This window comes from Prionailurus bengalensis, chromosome A1 (genome assembly GCF_016509475.1).
Source record: "Prionailurus bengalensis isolate Pbe53 chromosome A1, Fcat_Pben_1.1_paternal_pri, whole genome shotgun sequence".
Classification (NCBI taxonomy): domain Eukaryota; kingdom Metazoa; phylum Chordata; class Mammalia; order Carnivora; family Felidae; genus Prionailurus; species Prionailurus bengalensis.
Genome location: NC_057343.1, coordinates 231,365,554 through 231,384,994, shown reverse-complemented (window position 1 = coordinate 231,384,994; position 19,441 = coordinate 231,365,554). Strand labels below are relative to the sequence as shown.

The 19,441-nt window shown below is 39.7% G+C and overlaps 1 protein-coding gene across 2 annotated transcripts in view; it reads right to left on the bottom strand.

Annotated features, from left to right (window-relative positions):
- Positions 1-19,441, bottom strand: part of CTNND2 (catenin delta 2) — a 940,792-nt gene that overhangs the window by 779,634 nt on the left and 141,717 nt on the right. For both annotated transcript variants that reach the window (XM_043601021.1, XM_043601022.1), the window contains exon 2: positions 863-999. In XM_043601021.1, the coding sequence (XP_043456956.1) occupies positions 863-999 (137 nt within the window). The remainder of the gene's footprint in view (positions 1-862; positions 1,000-19,441) is intronic.

The window sequence follows — 19,441 nt, the reverse complement described above, 5'->3', positions numbered from 1 at the left end:
GGATCTTTCCTCAGCTACTCTATTGATAGCCTGGCCACTTCTGCTGCTTAGTCAGCATCCCTGAATCATATAAACCAAACACAGGATGCTTTTTCAATTTCTTTAAAAAGTTATGATTTATATTCTAGCACATGCTAAAAGAAGTGAGAAAAAAATCTTGGTTTTCCAGCTTTCTTTGATTATTTGCCACCCTTTATTTACAAGAAACATAATTTTTCTGAAACAGTTTTTGTTGTTGTTGTTTTTTTAATCTAAGACTTCAGACTTTATTTACTTATTCATTTTAAGGCAAAGTAATGTCAGGGGAAGAAGCATTCAGATTTTAATTAGTTTTATAGGGAAAGTTCTAAAACACATTTCTTCCAGATCTATCTCAGAGATACTGGAAAGACCAATTCGCCTTGACCCAACACAGAATTCATCTGCTGTCACACATACTAATTTTTTACACTTGTGATATATTTTGATTGCTGATTAGACTTTATCTTTTCTAAAGACCGATTATTTGGCCTCAGCATTTAGCAGTATTAAATAAAAGGTCCATCACCAAATCTTCCAAAACTTCACTCATATAGGGAATTTTAACTGTCAAGTGTTTTTGTTTGTTTGTTTGTTTGTTTTTTACCCCCTGTGGAATATTTCTCAACGCAAAGTGCCTAAATCATGAATAAAAACATAAAACATATTAATCCACCCTCCAATGGCAATTATAACCCAATTTTAATATTTTTATACTAAAAACCAACATTTGGCCAGAAAATCGTAAGTTTCTTCCAATGTAGCTGAGTCATCATGGGTTCATCTGAAAGAATAAGTTCTAAAGTGCTCCCATAAGTAGGTCACAAAAGTGGAATGTTTCTACCTGTTCTTTGACCGAGGCGAGGATGGCGGAGGTGGTTTCTGTTTCTGAGCCATCCCCATTGGAGGTGGTCAGGCCAGGGCTCAGGGAGCTGGTCTTCTCTGAGGTTGACGAAGGCTGGTCTGGGACAGGCATAGCTCCTGCAATGCAGAGGGACATGTTTAATGCACTGTGAGATATCGCCATGGCAAACAGATACAACTGTCAGGAACCTTAAGCATTCCCCTTGGGAAAAATGAAAATTATGAACTACAGAGAAGGCACATGACATCATTATAGAATAGGAAACAATACAAGTAAACAGAATCGTTTCTCCTTTATCACCCCAACCAAATTCTAAGATACACTCACAATTTTCTGTTTTGTATTTGAAGTAAGTGGAAGAAGAAATAATAAGAAGCAAAAAAAAAGAAAGAAAAAAAAAGAGTAAAGAAATGAAGTAGAGTCTTTTTTTTAAAAAAAAAGCCAGCTGATCTACTATTTTATTTCTGTTTTACATAATTTTATTACTTGTGTATTGGTGTATTTCCATCTCAAAGAAAATCTATTCAATATTCCCCTTTATAAGGAAATCACAAAAATAAATGATCAATAATTTAGAAATAATTAAGGGAATTCATGAATTAACATAAGAAGATTAGTACTGTGAATACTAAATACCTAGCCCACTCCACAAATATTTACCAAGTTCCCTCTCTGTGACCTACGGCAGATGAAAGCTTTTTAAAGCTGCCAAGGCTCATTTGCCACAGTTTATTTTTTCTGAGTTTATAAAAGAAAGAAGAAACTCAAATAACATCAGCTCAATTCATAAATGGACACCATTGTACAGGTTAATAACAGCATCCCAAAAGTTATTTTTTCCCGTTATCTTTCCCTAACAAATAAATAAGACTAAAGTACTTATTATATATATAATCTAGCAGTGCTCATCAGCAGGGGAAATAATAATTAACCAATAACAATTTTTACCAGAGCACTACGAAATCACTATTCAAATAAAAGTCTGGGAGTAAATCAAGGTGGTTTTCTTGCCTCCAACTATCATATCACATGCCCCTCCGGGAACCAGTGCTATGTGAATGTTAGAGTATTTCCTGTTCTACTGCATCTGAGCAGCCTGGGTTTTCCAGTCAACAACATCATTTTCATAGGAACCCTTGAAATGTGATATTACCTATATTTGCTAGCAGTTATTAACTAGGGCTATGCTATCTGAAACAGGTTCTATTATAGAATGTTCCTTAAAATGTATGAAAAAGGTGGTCATCTAATTTTTTCACTGGACTTTCCAAATTAGTTTTGATTTGTTGTCATTTTTTAAGTAAAAATTGTAATAATAATATCAAGGATGATTAGAATAGCACTGAAAAGATAAATCGGTTACAAACAGAATTTATAGGAGGTTTTGGGAAGATAATACCTGCAAGCAAGATTCGAGCAAAGAGTAAAGATCAAGTTAAACATAGTTTGGCAAAACGTAACCATGGCTAAAAAGCAGAAGGTATTTTAGGTGATGGATACTAACAAGATGAAAGAAAGTGATTTAAATAATTATGGTGGTGGGGTTGAGAAGATAATAATAAAGCACAGTTTTATATTTCACTTGCTTTCACACGTCGTATCCTGTTTGATCAAGCCTTATAATTAGAAGGATTTAGATAAACAGATCAACAAATGTTGTGCCCAGGTAACAGAGCCTGGAAGCCAAGCCCTTCTAATTAGGAAAAGTGTGAGAATGGGGGGAAGGGGGGGGGGGGAGGGCAGAAAGCAAGAAGAAAGGAAAATGGCAGTTCTTACATGCAAAGTCACCCCCCTCCCCGGCCTTGCATCTCCGCCTGTATCCATGTCACTGGCGTCCAAAGGGGACTCTACCTCTTCCAAAGGGGACGCCCTCAAGATGGGAAAGGATGAGTCTTACATATTTTAAATTATTTTAACTTTCATGTTTTCCAAATTTTGTCAGGCCCATGTGAATCTAGGTTTTGGACCAGCATTATTATCAATATATTTTTTGACAAAGAAATTGTCTAAAGTCTCTAAGTTATTTATATAATTGGGCCTAGAACCCGGGTTTTCTCCCTCTTTATTCCTATTTTAGAGTCCTGTGATGCATTGGCCTATTTCCCATTACCTGTGGTGCTGCCTCATAAATGCTAGTCTACACACTAATTTCTCTAAAATGTTACTCTTAAAAGTAGGAGGGTAACCTGTCATAATAAAATGTGGGATTTAATAGGCATTGAATCAAGGTAAATCCTCAGGCACCGGACAACTCTGACCCACACACTGTAAGGAATAATTAAGTCTGTTTACTTCCTCCCCTTTCTCCTCACAGCAACGACAGAAAAAAACTGAATGCCTCAAGGCCTTCAAGGCCCACCATCCAGAGTCACGGCTAGCCATTGTGCCTGAATGGAAATGACTGGGAATCATTTCCATGGCTCGTGATTTTTCACACCCAGATCTAATTCGACCTTTGGCCATCCCTGTGCATGAGTAAGACTGCCCGACCTCCACTGCTAATCCTTTTAGCTCACAGCACAAGAAGAGAGGCGGGGCCACGTGAAGACTACCCCAACCAAGCTGTGGACTGCCTGATGGTAAGTGTAAAAAGCTTTAAGCCTTCTGACTTGGCAGTAAATCGCCAAGTGCTTTAGTTTTAATTAGAACTAATCCACCAAAATGAGGAGATATTCTGTGTTAAATCCAGGAAATCTGGAAAATGTAGAGAGACAATAAGAAAGGAAAAAAAAAAAACCCAACACCAAGGAAGAGGCATCCTCAGTAATTCTGCCACCCGAGATAAGTGTCTTTATGTTGGCGTATTGGTTTAGGCTTCTCTGAAAGAATGTTTTTTTCTGATTGAACACATTCTTTTTTTTTTTAATTTTTTTTTTTCAATGTTTATTTATTTTTGGGACAGAGAGAGACAGAGCATGAACGGGGGAGGGGCAGAGAGAGGGAGACACAGAATCGGAAACAGGCTGCAGGCTCTGAGCCATCAGCCCAGAGCCTGACGCGGGGCTCAAACTCCCGGACCTTGAGATCGTGACCTGGCTGAAGTCGGACACTTAACCGACTGCGCCACCCAGGCGCCCCTCTGATTGAACACATTCTATGTAATGAGTGTTACATAATGGAGTCCTAATGTAATATTCTCGATGTGTTTTTAAACTTTGTTCACCATCATAGCATGAACTGTGTCTTATGTCAACAAAAATTATTCTACAGTTTTAAAATGTCACGAATACTTAGTATTCATAAGGCATCATAATTTACTATCTCTTATTTGTAACTTTTACCCTACTGTTATGTCTGTGACATTTTCAATAGATAAAGCGGTGTTGATGGAATGAGGAACCAGTGCAGGTTTCAGACTTTGGAGAGCCAGAACGAGTTTCCCTGCCGCCAGGCTGGTTCAACATATCTGCCCATGAGAATGTCCCCTCCCCGTAATGTGAACAAGACTGGCCTCTATTATCTTCTCCTGCTTTTACCAATTTGATATAGAAAAATGCATCCCTTTGATTTTTTTTCTCTTTGGCAACAAGTACAGTGCAGATTTTCCTACAGATTTCTTGATCCTACGTACAACACCTCTTATTCTCTTTATACAACGACTGTGTAGGAAGTCTTTCTATCGCTAGTCACATGCTAATCGGCAAATACCTAAACTACATTTTAGACGGAAGCATCTTCGACATGAGAAAAAGGGACAATAATGAGGGACAGATACTGTCACATGTTGGTGGGTTTGTTCTCTAGCAGAACTGGGTACTAACAAGTTCTATGTCCAGAAAATACAAAACCACAAGTCGTGCTGTGCTATACCTGCGCATGCATGAGTGTTACAGACTCACCTGTGTTGACTCATACCCCCATCCCTGGCCCCACCTCTGCCCCAAATCCATATGCTGAAGCCCTAATGCCCAAGGTGACCATATTTGGACATGGGGCCTTGGACATGGTAATTTAGGTTAAATGCAGTTACGAGGGTGGGGCTTCTAAGGGTGGAACTGTTGCCCTTACAAAAAAGAGGAAAAGACCAGAGCTCTTTCCACCTTGTGAGGACACAGAAGCGAGCAGCCAAAAAGAGCATTCTCAGCAAAACCTAAGCCAACACTTCGATCTTGGACTTCTGGCCTCTAGAACTGGAAGAAAATATATTTCTGCTGCTGAAGCCCCTCTGTCTGTGGCATCTTATTAAGGTAGCCTGGGGTTGGATGTTCTCAGCTTCTTTCTCTTACCTCCCCTGGGAGGCGAGTATGGGGGCACCGGGGAACTGATGTTAGCAGGCCAGTAATGGCACGTATTATTGATACGTCCTCTCTGTGGACACCTACGTCCAAGATGAACTACAGGTGTCAGGAAAAGGCATGTGCTGCTTCAAATCAGCAACCTGGATAAACCAAAGCTTGTAAGAGGTCTGTGCCCCACTGGTGTGAAGTAAGCCTATGGAACAAAACACTATCTTAAGAACCTCCATGGGACTTTCACAGATGATGCAACAAGAAATTCAGCAAAGTTGGCTGGGATGAGAAAAATACCAAAAGCAGGCAGCCCTCATATACAGAGCATCCTTCCCAACATGAACTCTTATGACCATAAGTAATAAGATTTCATGAGGTCCAAATAAATATTCTACACTTTCATTTCCCAAACATGAGTTTGGGATATAAACGTACATGTTGTAATCTTACATGCACTTTAGAAGGCCAAATTCTCCTGCTCTCAATTCAAGGACCACATTCAACGCTATCTTTTATTGACCTCCATCACACAAAAAGAAAATAAAATTCTTATTTTACATTTTGTAAGTATTCAAACTCGTTCCTTCTTTAGTCACTGCTGCCCAGCAACTGATGACTTTACTGGAGGAGGTCATCAAGAACTTAAATAGTTCTTGAAAACCAGTTAACCCTTAAGCTGGATCCGGCCAACTACAGGCTCCATACTCCCTCCCCTGTCCTTGGAATGAATGCGTGTCTGCTCACCTTCCCCACTCCCAGAAGCTTCTCTAAGAATATAGCCTGGTGGTAGAAATGTGGTGTTAAGGTATGTGACTGAACCCAGTTAAGGCCTATAGAAACTTTTAAGATTCTGGCCAGTGGGCAGTACAGAAATCTACTTGTCCCATAGCCACCCAAGGTGAGCCTTGTAAATAAGTTCTCTTGTTTATTAAACCTGCCACCTACCAGTCTAGAGTGGTCTGCTGCCTTCTTCAGTCTCTCCCTGCCCTTGAGTATGGGCTCCAGTTCGCAAACCAACAGACTTTGACATCAGATATGGCCATCTTCAAAAAATTAACTGATGGATTCTGGTGTCACACCATCATCTAATTCAATGAGCCACCTAGTCTTCTCATGCCACTGTTACTTGATTCCTCCTCTCTGATTCAGCAATAAGCCCCTTTGGCCACGATGAGGTCATTGCTCCTCTTGAACTGGCTACCCTCTGTCTATAACCCATGACCTCTCATCCTTTCAAGTGCCCTCTCATTCTGTCACTACCCAGGCCCTCACACTGTGTTGTCATAGAGACCTGTTTCTTTCTTCTCCCAGGCTGCAGGTCCCACCTACTTCAAATTCCAGAATCTCCAAATCCCTTGCATACTGTGGGACTCAAAACTTATCTCATTAGCTAGACTTGCACTGTCCAATATGGTAGCCTCTACCAACATATAGCTATTTAAGTCTCAATAACATTAAGAAGCCAGTTTACTAGTTGCAGTGTACACATTTCTAGTGCTCAATAGCCACATGTGGCCAGTGGCTACTGTAGTGGATAGTAAAAGTGTAGATTTCCATCACTGCAGAAAGTTCTATTGATGGCTTTGATCTATACCCAACAGTCAATGCCTTGATGTAATCTTTTATCTGTAGCTTCAGTCCTTGGGAACAGGTGATGAAAAAGAATCAGCTTATAAACATATTTTGAAGGGAGAACTGTCAGGATTACTGACAGGTTGCATGCAATAGTGAGGCAAAGAGAGAAGAGTCTAGATGATTCCAGGGTTTGGTCTGAGTGACTGGCCATTAGCCAAAATGCTGACACTGTGGGTAAAACATATTTGAGAAAATGGAAGGTGACCTGGCATATACACTTACAACCCAAAATGCATCTATCAATGATTTTTCTTTGCTGTTAACATCTGGGTAGTTGAGACCAGCTCAAGCCAGAAACTACACTTTGATATGTATTAGGTAATGTAGAGATTGATGATTTCTAAACATTGCTTATCAAATCATTTTCTCTCCTTTTCCTTTTCTTCAGGAAGGTCCCTTTTTATCTTTTACTTTAGAATTGCTAGAAATTTCTAGAATTCTCCTCATCTTCCTTTGGCTTTAGTCAATGGCTTCAACTTAAGACTTTTAGACTTTAACTTCCTTGACCCTCACACCAAACTAACAAATGCATCCCATGCATATGTGGCCACACCTAAAGTTATTTCCTTCCCTCACATGTCCCACCCTCTTCAAGACAGTGCCCCACCCTGTTCTTGATCCTATCTTCTAAAGTACAAAACAAAATAGAGTGACTTGTAGCTTCACTTTCATAATTCTCCATTATGGTTGCAGCCCAGTGAGGAAGGAAACTGGCCATTACAATACACCAAAAATTGTCTCTCTCTCTCTCTCTCTCTCTCTCTCTCTCTCTCTCTCTCTCTCTCACACACACACACACACACACACACACATATATAAACTGCTTAAGAACTGCTTATATAAGAACTGCTTAAGTTCTTGATGACCTCTTAAAATAAAGTCATATATATGTATATACATACATACACAAATTTAAATATATATATATATATAAACAAATACACACGCATTTATGTATCCAATTTGATGTTTTAAATATTTATTTATTTTTGAGAGAGAGAGACAGAGCAGGGGAGGGGCAGACAGAAAGGGAGAAAGAATCCCAAGCAGGCTCTGCACCATCAGCACGGAGCCTGACGCATGGTTCCCACACACGAACCATGAGATCATGACCCAAGCCAAGTCAGATGCTTAACCAACTGAACCGCTCAGTCGGACCCCACCCCCATGTGATATTTAAATTGAATATATATGCGATTTTTATAACCTTCCACTCCACAGGTGACATGTAAGAGATCATGTAAAACCGAAGAATCAGCATAAGCATATTATTAACATTAGGTTGCAGAGAATGTGTCGATTCGTACAAACTAGTGACATGAAAAACAATACCGAGCACCTCATTTGTGTAATCACTCTGATCACCAAGACCACAATTCTGTATTTGCAACTGATAGGTCACGGCCCAGAGAAATAGGCACAGCATTGTTCTCAGATGCACTCTGCACACATAAAAATATATTCATCCCTGTTTCTTCCTTTTAAAGAGAAGTTTTGAAATACAGCTCGTCCTGGAGCACCTGGGTGGCTCAGTCAGTTAAGCGTCCGACTTCGGCTCAGGTCATGATCTCGCGGTCTGTGAGATGAAGCCCTGCGTCGGGCTCTGTGCTGACAACTCAGAGCCTGGAGCCTGCTTCGGATTCTACGTCTCCCTCTCTCTGCCCCTCCGCTGCTCATGCTCTCTCTCTCTCTCAAAAATAAACATTAAAAAAAATTTTTTTTAAATCACAGCCTGTCCTAATAACATACACAATATAATAAATAGCTGTCAAAACTCAACATAATTAGAGCAGAAACTCAATCCTTCTTGGTCTATTTCAATTCCCTGTATCTGGCTCAGTAGCTAATATATAGCAGCCAGTCAATAAATATTTGTTGAGGTAATGTATGAACTATTAGTGCAAAATCAATAATGGTTGCTTAGTAGAGCATCAACGTAAGTAAAATGGGCTTTGTATAAGGAACACTTCTCTGAATGGTGTTTGAAATGACACATTTTATTTTAAGTCTATTTATGTTTATTTTGAGAGAGACAGTGCGAGTGGGGAAAGGGCAGAGAGGGAAAGAACGAGGGAGAGAGAGAGGGAGAGAGAGAATCCCAAGCAGGCTCTGCACACACAGTGCAGAGCCTGACATGGGGCTCAATCTCAGGAACCGTGAGATCAGGACCTGAGCAGACACTTAACCGACTGAGCCACCGCGATGTCCCTGAAATGACACTTTTAAAAATTTTTTTTTTCAACGTTTATTTATTTTTGGGACAGAGAGAGACAGAGCATGAACGGGGGAGGGGCAGAGAGAGAGGGAGACACAGAATCAGAAACAGGTTCCAGGCTCTGAGCCATCAGCCCAGAGCCCGACGTGGGGCTCGAACTCCCGGACCGCGAGATCGTGACCTGGCTGAAGTCGGACGTTCAACCGACTGCGCCACCCAGGCGCCCCGAAATGACACTTTTTAATTTTGACTCAAGAAAGCTGCTTTTTCTCAACCTTATTAGGACGAGTGCATGCCTTTCGTCAGTCAAATGCCAGAGAACATACACCCAGGGTTGCTGGCTTCTTAGGCAGAACCATCAATTAAGCGGGATCTGGAGCTTCTGGGACTGGATGCTACAACTCCCAACTTGCAAATGGAATCTGGCAATATTTATGGAAAGCACCAAGCAAGGAAGAAGGAGTAGTGAGCCATAAACAGAATATGCAACTACCAGGCAAAACCAGGAGGTAGGGAAATGTCCTATTCTATCTGATAGTTTGGGGTGAAGAATAAGAGGCTGCTCACGGAATCAGAGGCATGAGGTCCCTCATCCCTACAGTGGAAGACAGGACAGCAGGGCGGAGAGACACAGGATCTGAGTGTTAGAGTCACATGTCGAACACAAGGGGATGCATGTCCTACCTGTGTGTGCAGACAAGTGGGAACGGTAGGCAGTTGGACATAACAACAGAGAGAGTCAAAAGTCCACTTCGTTGAGGAGGATGGGACCAACCTAAACAGTGCCACAGACTTAGGGCCCACCTGAATAGTATTCTTGGTGACATAAATTGTGTCTGAAGTTAGAAAGAAGGCTTCTGTAGAGACTGGAGAGCAAGGAGGAATGGCAGGGCTCACGCTTGGGACAGTCGTACAATCAGCCGAGTTCTACCAAAATAAGGTCAGTGAGGACAGGAGAGGGTCTTCCCTGGGTGTCTCACGGTCCTGTTTCCTAAAGCATGATCTCAGGCATTTTCACCTATGATATTATGACATTATACATGACACTATGTCAGCAATTTATCTTTCTTTAAAAAGTTTTGGTGGGGCACCTGGTTGGGTCAGTCGGTCAAGCGTCTGACTCTGGATTTCCGCTCAGGTCATGATCTCACGGTTCATGAGTTCGAGCCCCGCGTCGGGCTCTGTCCTGACAGCGCGGACCCTGCTTGGATTCTCTCTCCCCTGCTCGCTCTGCCCCTCCCCCATTCATGCGCGCGCGGGCGCGCGCGCGCTCTCTCTCTCTCTCTCTCTCTCAAAATAAGTAAATAAAACATTTTGAGAAGTACTGAAAAGGCAGTGCTTCTGGAAAAGGGGCCTGCAGATGACGGTGCGTACTTGCCCCTCCTGTCCCAGCCACGCTTATAATCTGGAGGAGAAACGAGGGCAGGCGCTTCAGCCACCTAGAGATAAGGTCAGATCCCGACAGGCAAGAAGCTAAGAGTGGGATCTCACAGATTCCTCAACCATGATAGGGGTGCCCAAACCTGAGTGAAGGGACAAGCAGAGAGAAGACAGTGGCTTGACTGGTGGACATTGGAAAGGCAGAGGTTGCTGGCAGAGAGAAAAGGATCAGAATGGATCTATAAAGTGAGGTAAGAAGGGCAGGAAAGGCAGGAAGCACCGGGGCTGGCAATCAGGGAGCACCGAGGGCGAGACCAGAAACACTGAGACGGAGGAAGCTGGGGGTAGCTGCCGTGCTCTTGGGACTTAATAATGCTTTCATTTGCAAGTGACAGAAAATCCATCCCAAATGGCTTCAAGGAAAAAGGGAGCAACAGTCACATTAAGAAGCATCCCAATTTCAAAAACATTAAAAGATTTTTTCAATCCTGGAAGACATATGATCATTACAGCTCATCATGATAAATGCACTGCTTGAGGAAGTTTCGCGTTACGAAGGTGACAGGAAGGAGGAAGGGATTTGCATTGTCCAATTGTTTAGAAAGACTGCAGAGAAGAAGAAATGCACGCGTGGGACCATGAAAATAGAAACATTCAAATTAATGACCCTGCGTAACATACAAAAGTAGCCCACCCATGTATGTTTCTAATTCCACCTTTGTCTGCTTTTACAGCAGGAATGTATCTGATGAAACTAATGCTTGTGATAAAAACAAAGTTTCAGGGCTGATCTTCCCCGAAAAGTCAGTGACCCACTTCTGAAATCAATAACCATCCTAGCTCTCTCAGACACTACAAGGGATGTTTCATCAGCCAATTTCATGGGTTTGCTAAGCTAGAGGGACATTTCTCTTCACACCAGAGAAATAAAGTCTGAGATTCTATAATTACAGATCCATCACAGTAACTGTAAGCTGAGGAGGAATTGAAACAGGCACAATACCTGAAATTTTGGCTGTCCCTGAATAGGAGGAAAAGTTCTAAAACATTCTATAATAAAGAGGCTCAGTGGTAGACTGACTATTCTTCTGGCTGAAACTTCAAAGAAGCATGCTTAGCACAGCTCCCAATACAGTACTGCTCACACACAGCGACTGCCCAGAACACGCTGTCACTGCCAAATGCCCCAGGCACTGGACTCACCACCATCCCCTACATTGTGTCTTTGCAAGATGCTGAACAATAGCCTCTAAGCCTGCAAGTGAAAACCAGTGTGCTTTCTCAAACACTCTCTCTAACAGCGTTTTAAACAAATACGCAGTTTTCCATTTTGAGGTCTTCTACTTAATCACCGATTGACATGATGAAATCTGGTACCAAAATAAAAAAAAAAAAAAAAATCATGCCACAAAGCCAGTCCGCAACAGTTTCACTACTGTGAACTACCAACTCTGATTGTCACGATCTATGAAACAGAAAGTCCCCAAATGCCAGCCACACACTGGCCTGCAACATGCTCTCACTTCATAGTACTTGAAAGTGTCCATTCAAATTACGGCAATTTGCCCTTCATATTGATTCCAAATATGTATCTGCCACTCGACAATTTCTCAAGATACCAAAGAACAACCACACGTTTGTTTTTGTCCAGAATTACTATCAACGGACAACCAAAGACAAAGTCTTGCACTGCAAGTAAGTATCTGTAGCATCCCAATTTAGAAAACATGTTTAACTCATCAGAGCAGGGAAACTGTCAATGAGTGTTTTAAATTTAATTCTAGAACAGAGTTTCAACCACTCCTTCACAACTTTAGTTGCTACCACTGACTTAGAAATCTTTTCAACAAATCAACTAGCCTTAAAAGAAAAACAATTACATAAGACAAAATCAGAATAGTCATGATAATTTTTGATAGTTACCAAATTATGTTGAATATTTACGCACATATAAGAAATTTTGTAATTTTAAATGATATACTTACCTTACTATAACACACATTTCAAGGAAGAGGTAACACTTTGCATAGAGAGTAAATCTAAATCATGTGTGTAGAGGTTTCATTTTACTTGTGAAGGTTACATAGCAAAGAATCTCTCTTATTTTCTGGAATATATATTCATTAAATACACACTGGGAGTTCAAATATCCTGGCATGTGATCAATAAATAATTTTAAATGGATGAATGATTGGATAGTACAAAAAGGTGACTATCAATCCATAACCCTACTTTTTTTTTTGTCAATTTGTTTTCTGTTCACTAGACTGTTCCTATGAGTAATCATTTTTACATTCCACACATAAGTGATATTATATTTTGTCTTTCTCTGTCGGACCTATTTCACTTAACATAATGCCCTGAAGGCCTATCCATGTTGTCACAAATGGCAGGATTTCCTTTCTGATGGCTGAATAATATTTTACACACACACACACACACACACACACACACACACACACACTTTATCCATTCACCCAAGTGTCCGTATCTTGGCTCCTGTAAGTCATGCTGCAATGAACATGGGGCGCTATTTCTTTTTTTTTTTTAATAGATTTTCAACTTTTTATTTTTTTATTTTTGGGACAGAGAGAGACAGAGCATGAACAGGGGAGGGGCAGAGAGAGAGGGAGACACAGAATCGGAAACAGGCTCCAGGCTCCGAGCCATCAGCCCAGAGCCTGACGCGGGGCTCGAACTCACGGACCGCAAGATCGTGACCTGGCTGAAGTCGGACGCTTAACCGACTGTGCCACCCAGGCGCCCCTGGGGCACTATTTCTTAAAGATCCTATATTCATTTCCTTTCAATATATACTCAGAAGTGGGACCACTGGGTCATATGGCAATTCTGTTTTTAATTTTTTAAAAAACTTCCTAATGTGTTCCATAGTGGCTGAACCAATTTACATTCCCACCGATAACGCACCAGGGTTCCCTTTCCTCCACATTTTTGCCAACACTCGTTGTCTCTTGTCTTTTGGATGGTGGCCATTCCAACAGGTGTGAAGTAATATCTCATTGTGGTTTTGATCTGCACTTCCCTGATGACCAGTGACACTGGCGTTTTTTCTTGCACCTGTTGGCCATTTGTATCTTTTTTTGGAAAAATGTCTACTCAGTTCTTCCATCCATAAAACGACATTTAAACTATAGAATCTATCAGACAAAAAGCTGATTCCAACCAGGAAGAAACACAGGTCATCTTTCACTCTGTGAGTTGTCACATAAGTGTTATGTTGCCCTTATCACACCTAATCCATTTTACTGTAATATAAAAATATAAAAAGATACAAAGTAATAATATAAAATAATATAGAAATATAAAATAATATAAAATATAAAAAGTAATTTCATTTTACAAGTGGAGAACAACGAGGCTTGAAAAAAATAAAAAGCAAGTCCAGTCTCAGAAGGCAGAAGACAACAGTGGTTAAGGATTTTCACCCAAATAGCTGACTTTGGTACTCAAATGCAACATTTCTTTTACATCGGAAATCTGATTACAAACAACACTCATTGGTTTCGGGAAAGATTTTTGTCTTGATAATTTTAGATAAATCCTTAGGTTTGGACACTAAGACACTAATTACCATGGAGATCTTGAAGAGAGGGTGCCTTCTTTTGAAAGCATCATGATGCCAACATCTTTAATGGGTTGTGAAGCCCGTTATTCTCTACCAGACCAAGCTTGTTCAGATCTCCAAAGGCAAGTTTTAGCAAAGCTGTTTGAAATAGAATTCTCTGTTTCCACTTACTGTATGCAATCATACTGTATTTTAAATCTCGGACATATGTAAATAGGTTTGCTTATAATGATATCATATTCCTGATCTAAAAATAATGTTTAACATTTTATAGTTCATTTGTATCATGTTTCTACTTTATGTTTTAAATTTTTTTTTTCAACGTTTTTTATTTATTTTTGGGAGAGAGACAGAGCATGAACGGGGGAGGGGCAGAGAGAGAGGGAGACACAGAATCGGAAACAGGCTCCAGGCTCTGAGCCATCAGCCCAGAGCCCGACGCGGGGCTTGAACTCCCGGACCGCGAGATCGTGACCTGGCTGAAGTCGGACGCTTAACCGACTGCGCCACCCAGGCGCCCCTCTACTTTATGTTTTAAAACAATTTTTTTCAGAATTAAATTATTCTAAGTTTGAGAAAAAGTCTCTTTCCAGCATTAGGCTTCCCACCTCCTACTTTCTTCTTTCTCCTGTTTCTGAATACTCTCAACATCTCCCACGATCAGCAGGCACCACTCTTTAATACACAAGTTGTTCCCAAATGAGGTCAAATTTTTTAGTATTTAGTTATAAAATTAGTCAATTATAAGAGTTAGAATATATAATTTTCTGGTTTTATTTGAGAGAGAGAGAGAGAGAGAGAGAGAGAGAGAGAATGCACACAAGCAGGGTAGAGGGGCAGAGGGAGAGAGAGAGAGAGAGAGAGAGAATCTTAAGCATGGAGCCTGACAAAGGGCTCAATCCCACGACCCTGGGATCATGACCTGAGCTGAAATCAAGAGTCAGGCACTCAACTGACTGAGCCACCCAGGCGCCCCAATATATTAATAAATTTAAAGCAAATATGCATAACCTCTATAAAAAGAAACTGTGGCTTTGTGTCCAGCAGAAAAATAACATTTCTGCCAATTAAGTAGGAAGCTTGTACTTTTTATGTGGCAGTATTTGGGTGCAGTTCGTGATCTTTCTGGAAGGAGAGATCCAAAAGTAAATAAACTGGATTATAATCTACTTTTTTATGCCTCTATTTTGTTGACAAACTTTCATGATCTCCAAAAGATGAAATCCCAATTAATGAAAGATGATATTTTTTAAAGGGGAAAAAGGTTTAAAGATCTATCTAATGTGAAAACCTCAGCAACGTGCAGGGATTATTAGAAGCACAGTAAAAAGCACCTGAGATTGAAGCTTTTGTTTGCCTTTTACAAAGTTCAAGGGTCTTAAGAAAATAATACTCAAAGATGAATCAACAGATTTCTTAAAAATCCCAATTATATAAATACTGTTTAAGCATATAGATCTTGGGTAGAAAAATCATAAATATTCTCTTACATTTACCTTTCCTACAATCAGGTTTCTTTCCAATTAATTACAGTATTTCTTAGATGAAAAAACAATAAGCAATGAGTATCAGTATCATACCAGTCCTCACAGGTATACGAAAGAATATTACCTAATTATATGGCAGTATATTTAAAAATTTAAGGTACAATTGAGTATTTTTACAAGATAATATAATAATATTAATTGTATGCTTACTATGTACTTGACACTCTTCTAAGCTCTTCACCATTATTGACACAATTAATACAACAACCCTGTGCTGTACTTTTATTATTATGCCCATTTCCCCCAAAAAGAAACTCAGGTCCAGAGAGGTTAACCTCCCCAAAGCAACATGGGAAGAACTATTGTTGGAACCCACACAACCTATGGTTCTCAATCACTATGTGTTGCTAATCTAAACAACATCTTTTGATACTGATACTAATTTAGAAAATAATTCATTCCTTTAAAATAATTCACTGACCACAGCATGTGCCAGGCTCAGCACAAGGCACTGAACATTGGATGTAAAAGAAAACCAGGAAGGGGAAGAGGAGTCATGGGGCGGAAATAATGAATATAGAAATCGGATATAAAGTATAGATCTCTATGTGGTAAATATATACAATGGAATGTTATTCAGCCATAAAAAAAGAGTGAGATCTTGCCATTGGCAGCAACACGGATGGACCTAGAGGGTGTAACACCAAGTAAAATAAGTCAGTCTGAGAAACACAAATACCATATAATTTCACTCACACGTGAGATTTAAGAAAGAAAACAAATTAACAAAGTTCAAAGAGAAAAAGAAACCCAGAGTCTTAAATACAGGGAATAAACTGGTGGTTGCCAGAGGGGAGTTGGATGGGGGATGGGTGAGATAGATAAAGGGGATTAAGAGGTATAAACTTGCGGCTACAAAATAAGTCACAGAGATGAAAAGTACCGCACAGAGAATACAGTCAGTATGACTGTAATAACCTTGTCTGGTAACAGATGTGACTATTACGGTGGTAAGCACTGGGTAACGTATAGAACGGATGAACGATTATGTTGTGTGCCTGAAACACCATACGTTCATCATACCTCAATAAAAAAAAAAAAAAACCACAAAAATAAATAAAATGTGGATCTTTGTTGTGAAGAGGGAAAGTTTATAAATGGGAATGCCTTCAGAAAGCTTGTTTTGGTGTCCCAGTGCCTAGCACAACGACCAGCATGCACTCAGGAAGCTTTTTTAACTGGCTCCATTTTGTAACTTTACCTGACTCCCACTGGGCCTGAGGTCACTTGTCCACTCCACAGCTGACTGGGGTCCTCCTGCCCTCACTGCTCAAGGAGTGGCTTCCCGGAAGCTAGCTATGTTGCCTCCAAATCCACCCATTCCAGTTTAACTTGTAATTCTATTAAACATACGTAACCCAAGGAGATCTAATTGCATCAAGAGTAAGTTTTTATTTCTTTATGAATTATTTGGTGAAACTCCTTGAAGGTAACCCATTTTAAAAAGCTATGGAATTAATTATAGATGAGATGATTATAAAGAGTTTAAGGAAAAAATTATAAACACATAGAGAAACTCCTTCTTCAAAATGCTTCAAAAATGTCTTAGATTCCTTACTTGCTTTCAAGAGATGGAATGGGAAATCATAGAAGATGCAAAGAGGAGAGAGTAGGGCTGGGGAGGGCTCTGCAAGAATATTAGCACTCTTACGAGCAGTGCCATACTTAAATAAATGACCCAGGTTCTATAAGGTGACTGAACAGCAGTACAATTAAATTGAAACCAAAAGAATACAGCTTTAAAAAGTTTTAAAAAATGATTCGCTATTTTAAATGACCTCTTTACTGACTGGTTCAATCTCCTGATTAAAAGAGTTTTTTAAGCAACCAGTGTATCCATATTTATTTGCTGAGTGAGTGAGTGAATGAATGAATGAGCGATTGAATGAATGAATGAACAGTAAGTAAACTGATCATTCTTAACCTATTCTGTCTGTTAAGCGATTATTTAGTGGTCTTCATTTTGTATAGCATTTGTTTTGCCTGGAATCATTTACTTACTGGATCAATTAGTCATTTATTAACTTAATTAAGAAACAAGTGGCTAGTGCTACTTGTTGATGTCAGTAATTCCACCAAAGAAAACGATGCTGGGTTTTGAAAGAACCTTTTGTTTCCATGGATTCTGCCTCTGTTCCCTTGTGACTTTATGTCTGTTCATGCCATCCACATGAGGCAATGCAGTCTGATAGGCTGCTTTTATGAAACAGTAAGTACTCTAAGAATGATGCTAAATGTAAATTACACAAGTGACTGAATTTCAATTTGGAATAATAAATCTACATGTCATCTGATTGGAAAACCATTATCGAATTTCTGTGTACCACATATATAATTTACACAATTGAGAAAAAACTGTCTCTCAATTAACTGTTTGAAAAATAAAATCTCTTTGAAATTTGAACACAGGATTAAAGTTCTATTGATATATTGAATGAATTGAACAAAATAGGGTGAAGAACATTAATCAAAAATTAATTTGTAGATTTCATTTTCAAGATTATACAATACCTAGTCATGTTTTAATCACTGCATAGGTAACTAGAGAAAACTGAATAATAATGTATTGAATTTCAATTTTATATATTTAAATATGTACCATACTGCACAGATTCATCATTAAATTCAAGTTATTAGAGTTATGATATAATGATTTAGGAACAAACAACCTCAGAATAGATGATGAGCCTAGTACGAATACAACAAGCTGCTTAGCCTGGATAAGACCTTATCAAGTTGCCATCTAAGCATTTATAAGATATAAAACCAAGGTCTTCCACATACACAATTGTACACACACACACACAAAATGTAGCTTATATTGGTCACAAAGAAATCCTCCAATTTAAAATTTAAGGGGCGCCTGGGTGGCGCAGTCGGTTAAGCGTCCGACTTCAGCCAGGTCACGATCTCGCGGTCCGGGAGTTCGAGCCCCGCGTCGGGCTCTGGGCTGATGGCTCAGAGCCTGGAGCCTGTTTCCGATTCTGTGTCTCCCTCTCTCTCTGCCCCTCGCCCGTTCATGCTCTGTCTCTCTCTGTCTCAAAAATAAATAAACGTTAAAAAAAATTTTTTTTTTAATTTAAATTGACCCCGTTACTTAACATAATAGGCAAATTTGGAACAGTGAACTCTACCATGATTAGAAAAATGTGGGAATTGAAAAGTCCGGGGACTGAGTCACAAATAGACAGGTGGTGCTGGTCAATTCAGTAACAGGAAAAACTCTGTTAGCCACATGCATACGTGACTTTGAATATGTTTAGTTATTTCTTACGTGGCAGATAAATTGCACCTTTAAAAAAATGAAAATAGTGTACTAGTATTTGTTGGTATAACTAGCCGAAATCTCCATTTCACGTCATCATTTCCAGAAGCCACTACAATAACAACATCCATTCTACACGTTCCTTCTTGGCACAGAGCCAACAGTACAGAAGCACATGAACAGCCCTTGAGGAAGTAGCCCAAGGGACAGTGAGGACTCTCTGCAGATGTATTTTATAAATGGGAGAGTAATGAAGCATATAGGAATTAAGTTACATTTTCAAGGTCAGACCCGGAGTCTTTAACAGAGCAGAGAACGAAACCATAAGTTTTGGCTATTAGATACATACCGTAATGTCTAGAGTAAGCTCCCAATCTTATGCTCTTGAACAATGAACCAAAAGGAAGTTACTGGCACTGTACAACCCTCACGTGTGTAATAGGAAACACTGGCTTATCCAAGACACGAAATGATTCAAAAAAGAATTGTTTCCAAAAGTAAATGAAAGACGAAATAAAGGTTCATGCTATTCCCAAGTGGCAGCTTGCTTTAAGATAAATGACAGTGTTCAAAATATTTCTCCTTTGCTTGCTTTTATCATGTACTTTGTAATGACCTTGAGAGTTTAGTGTAGGGTATCTTAAATTACAAGTTTAGCTGCCTTAGAATGCACCTAGAATGCACAGGAACATTTCCATATA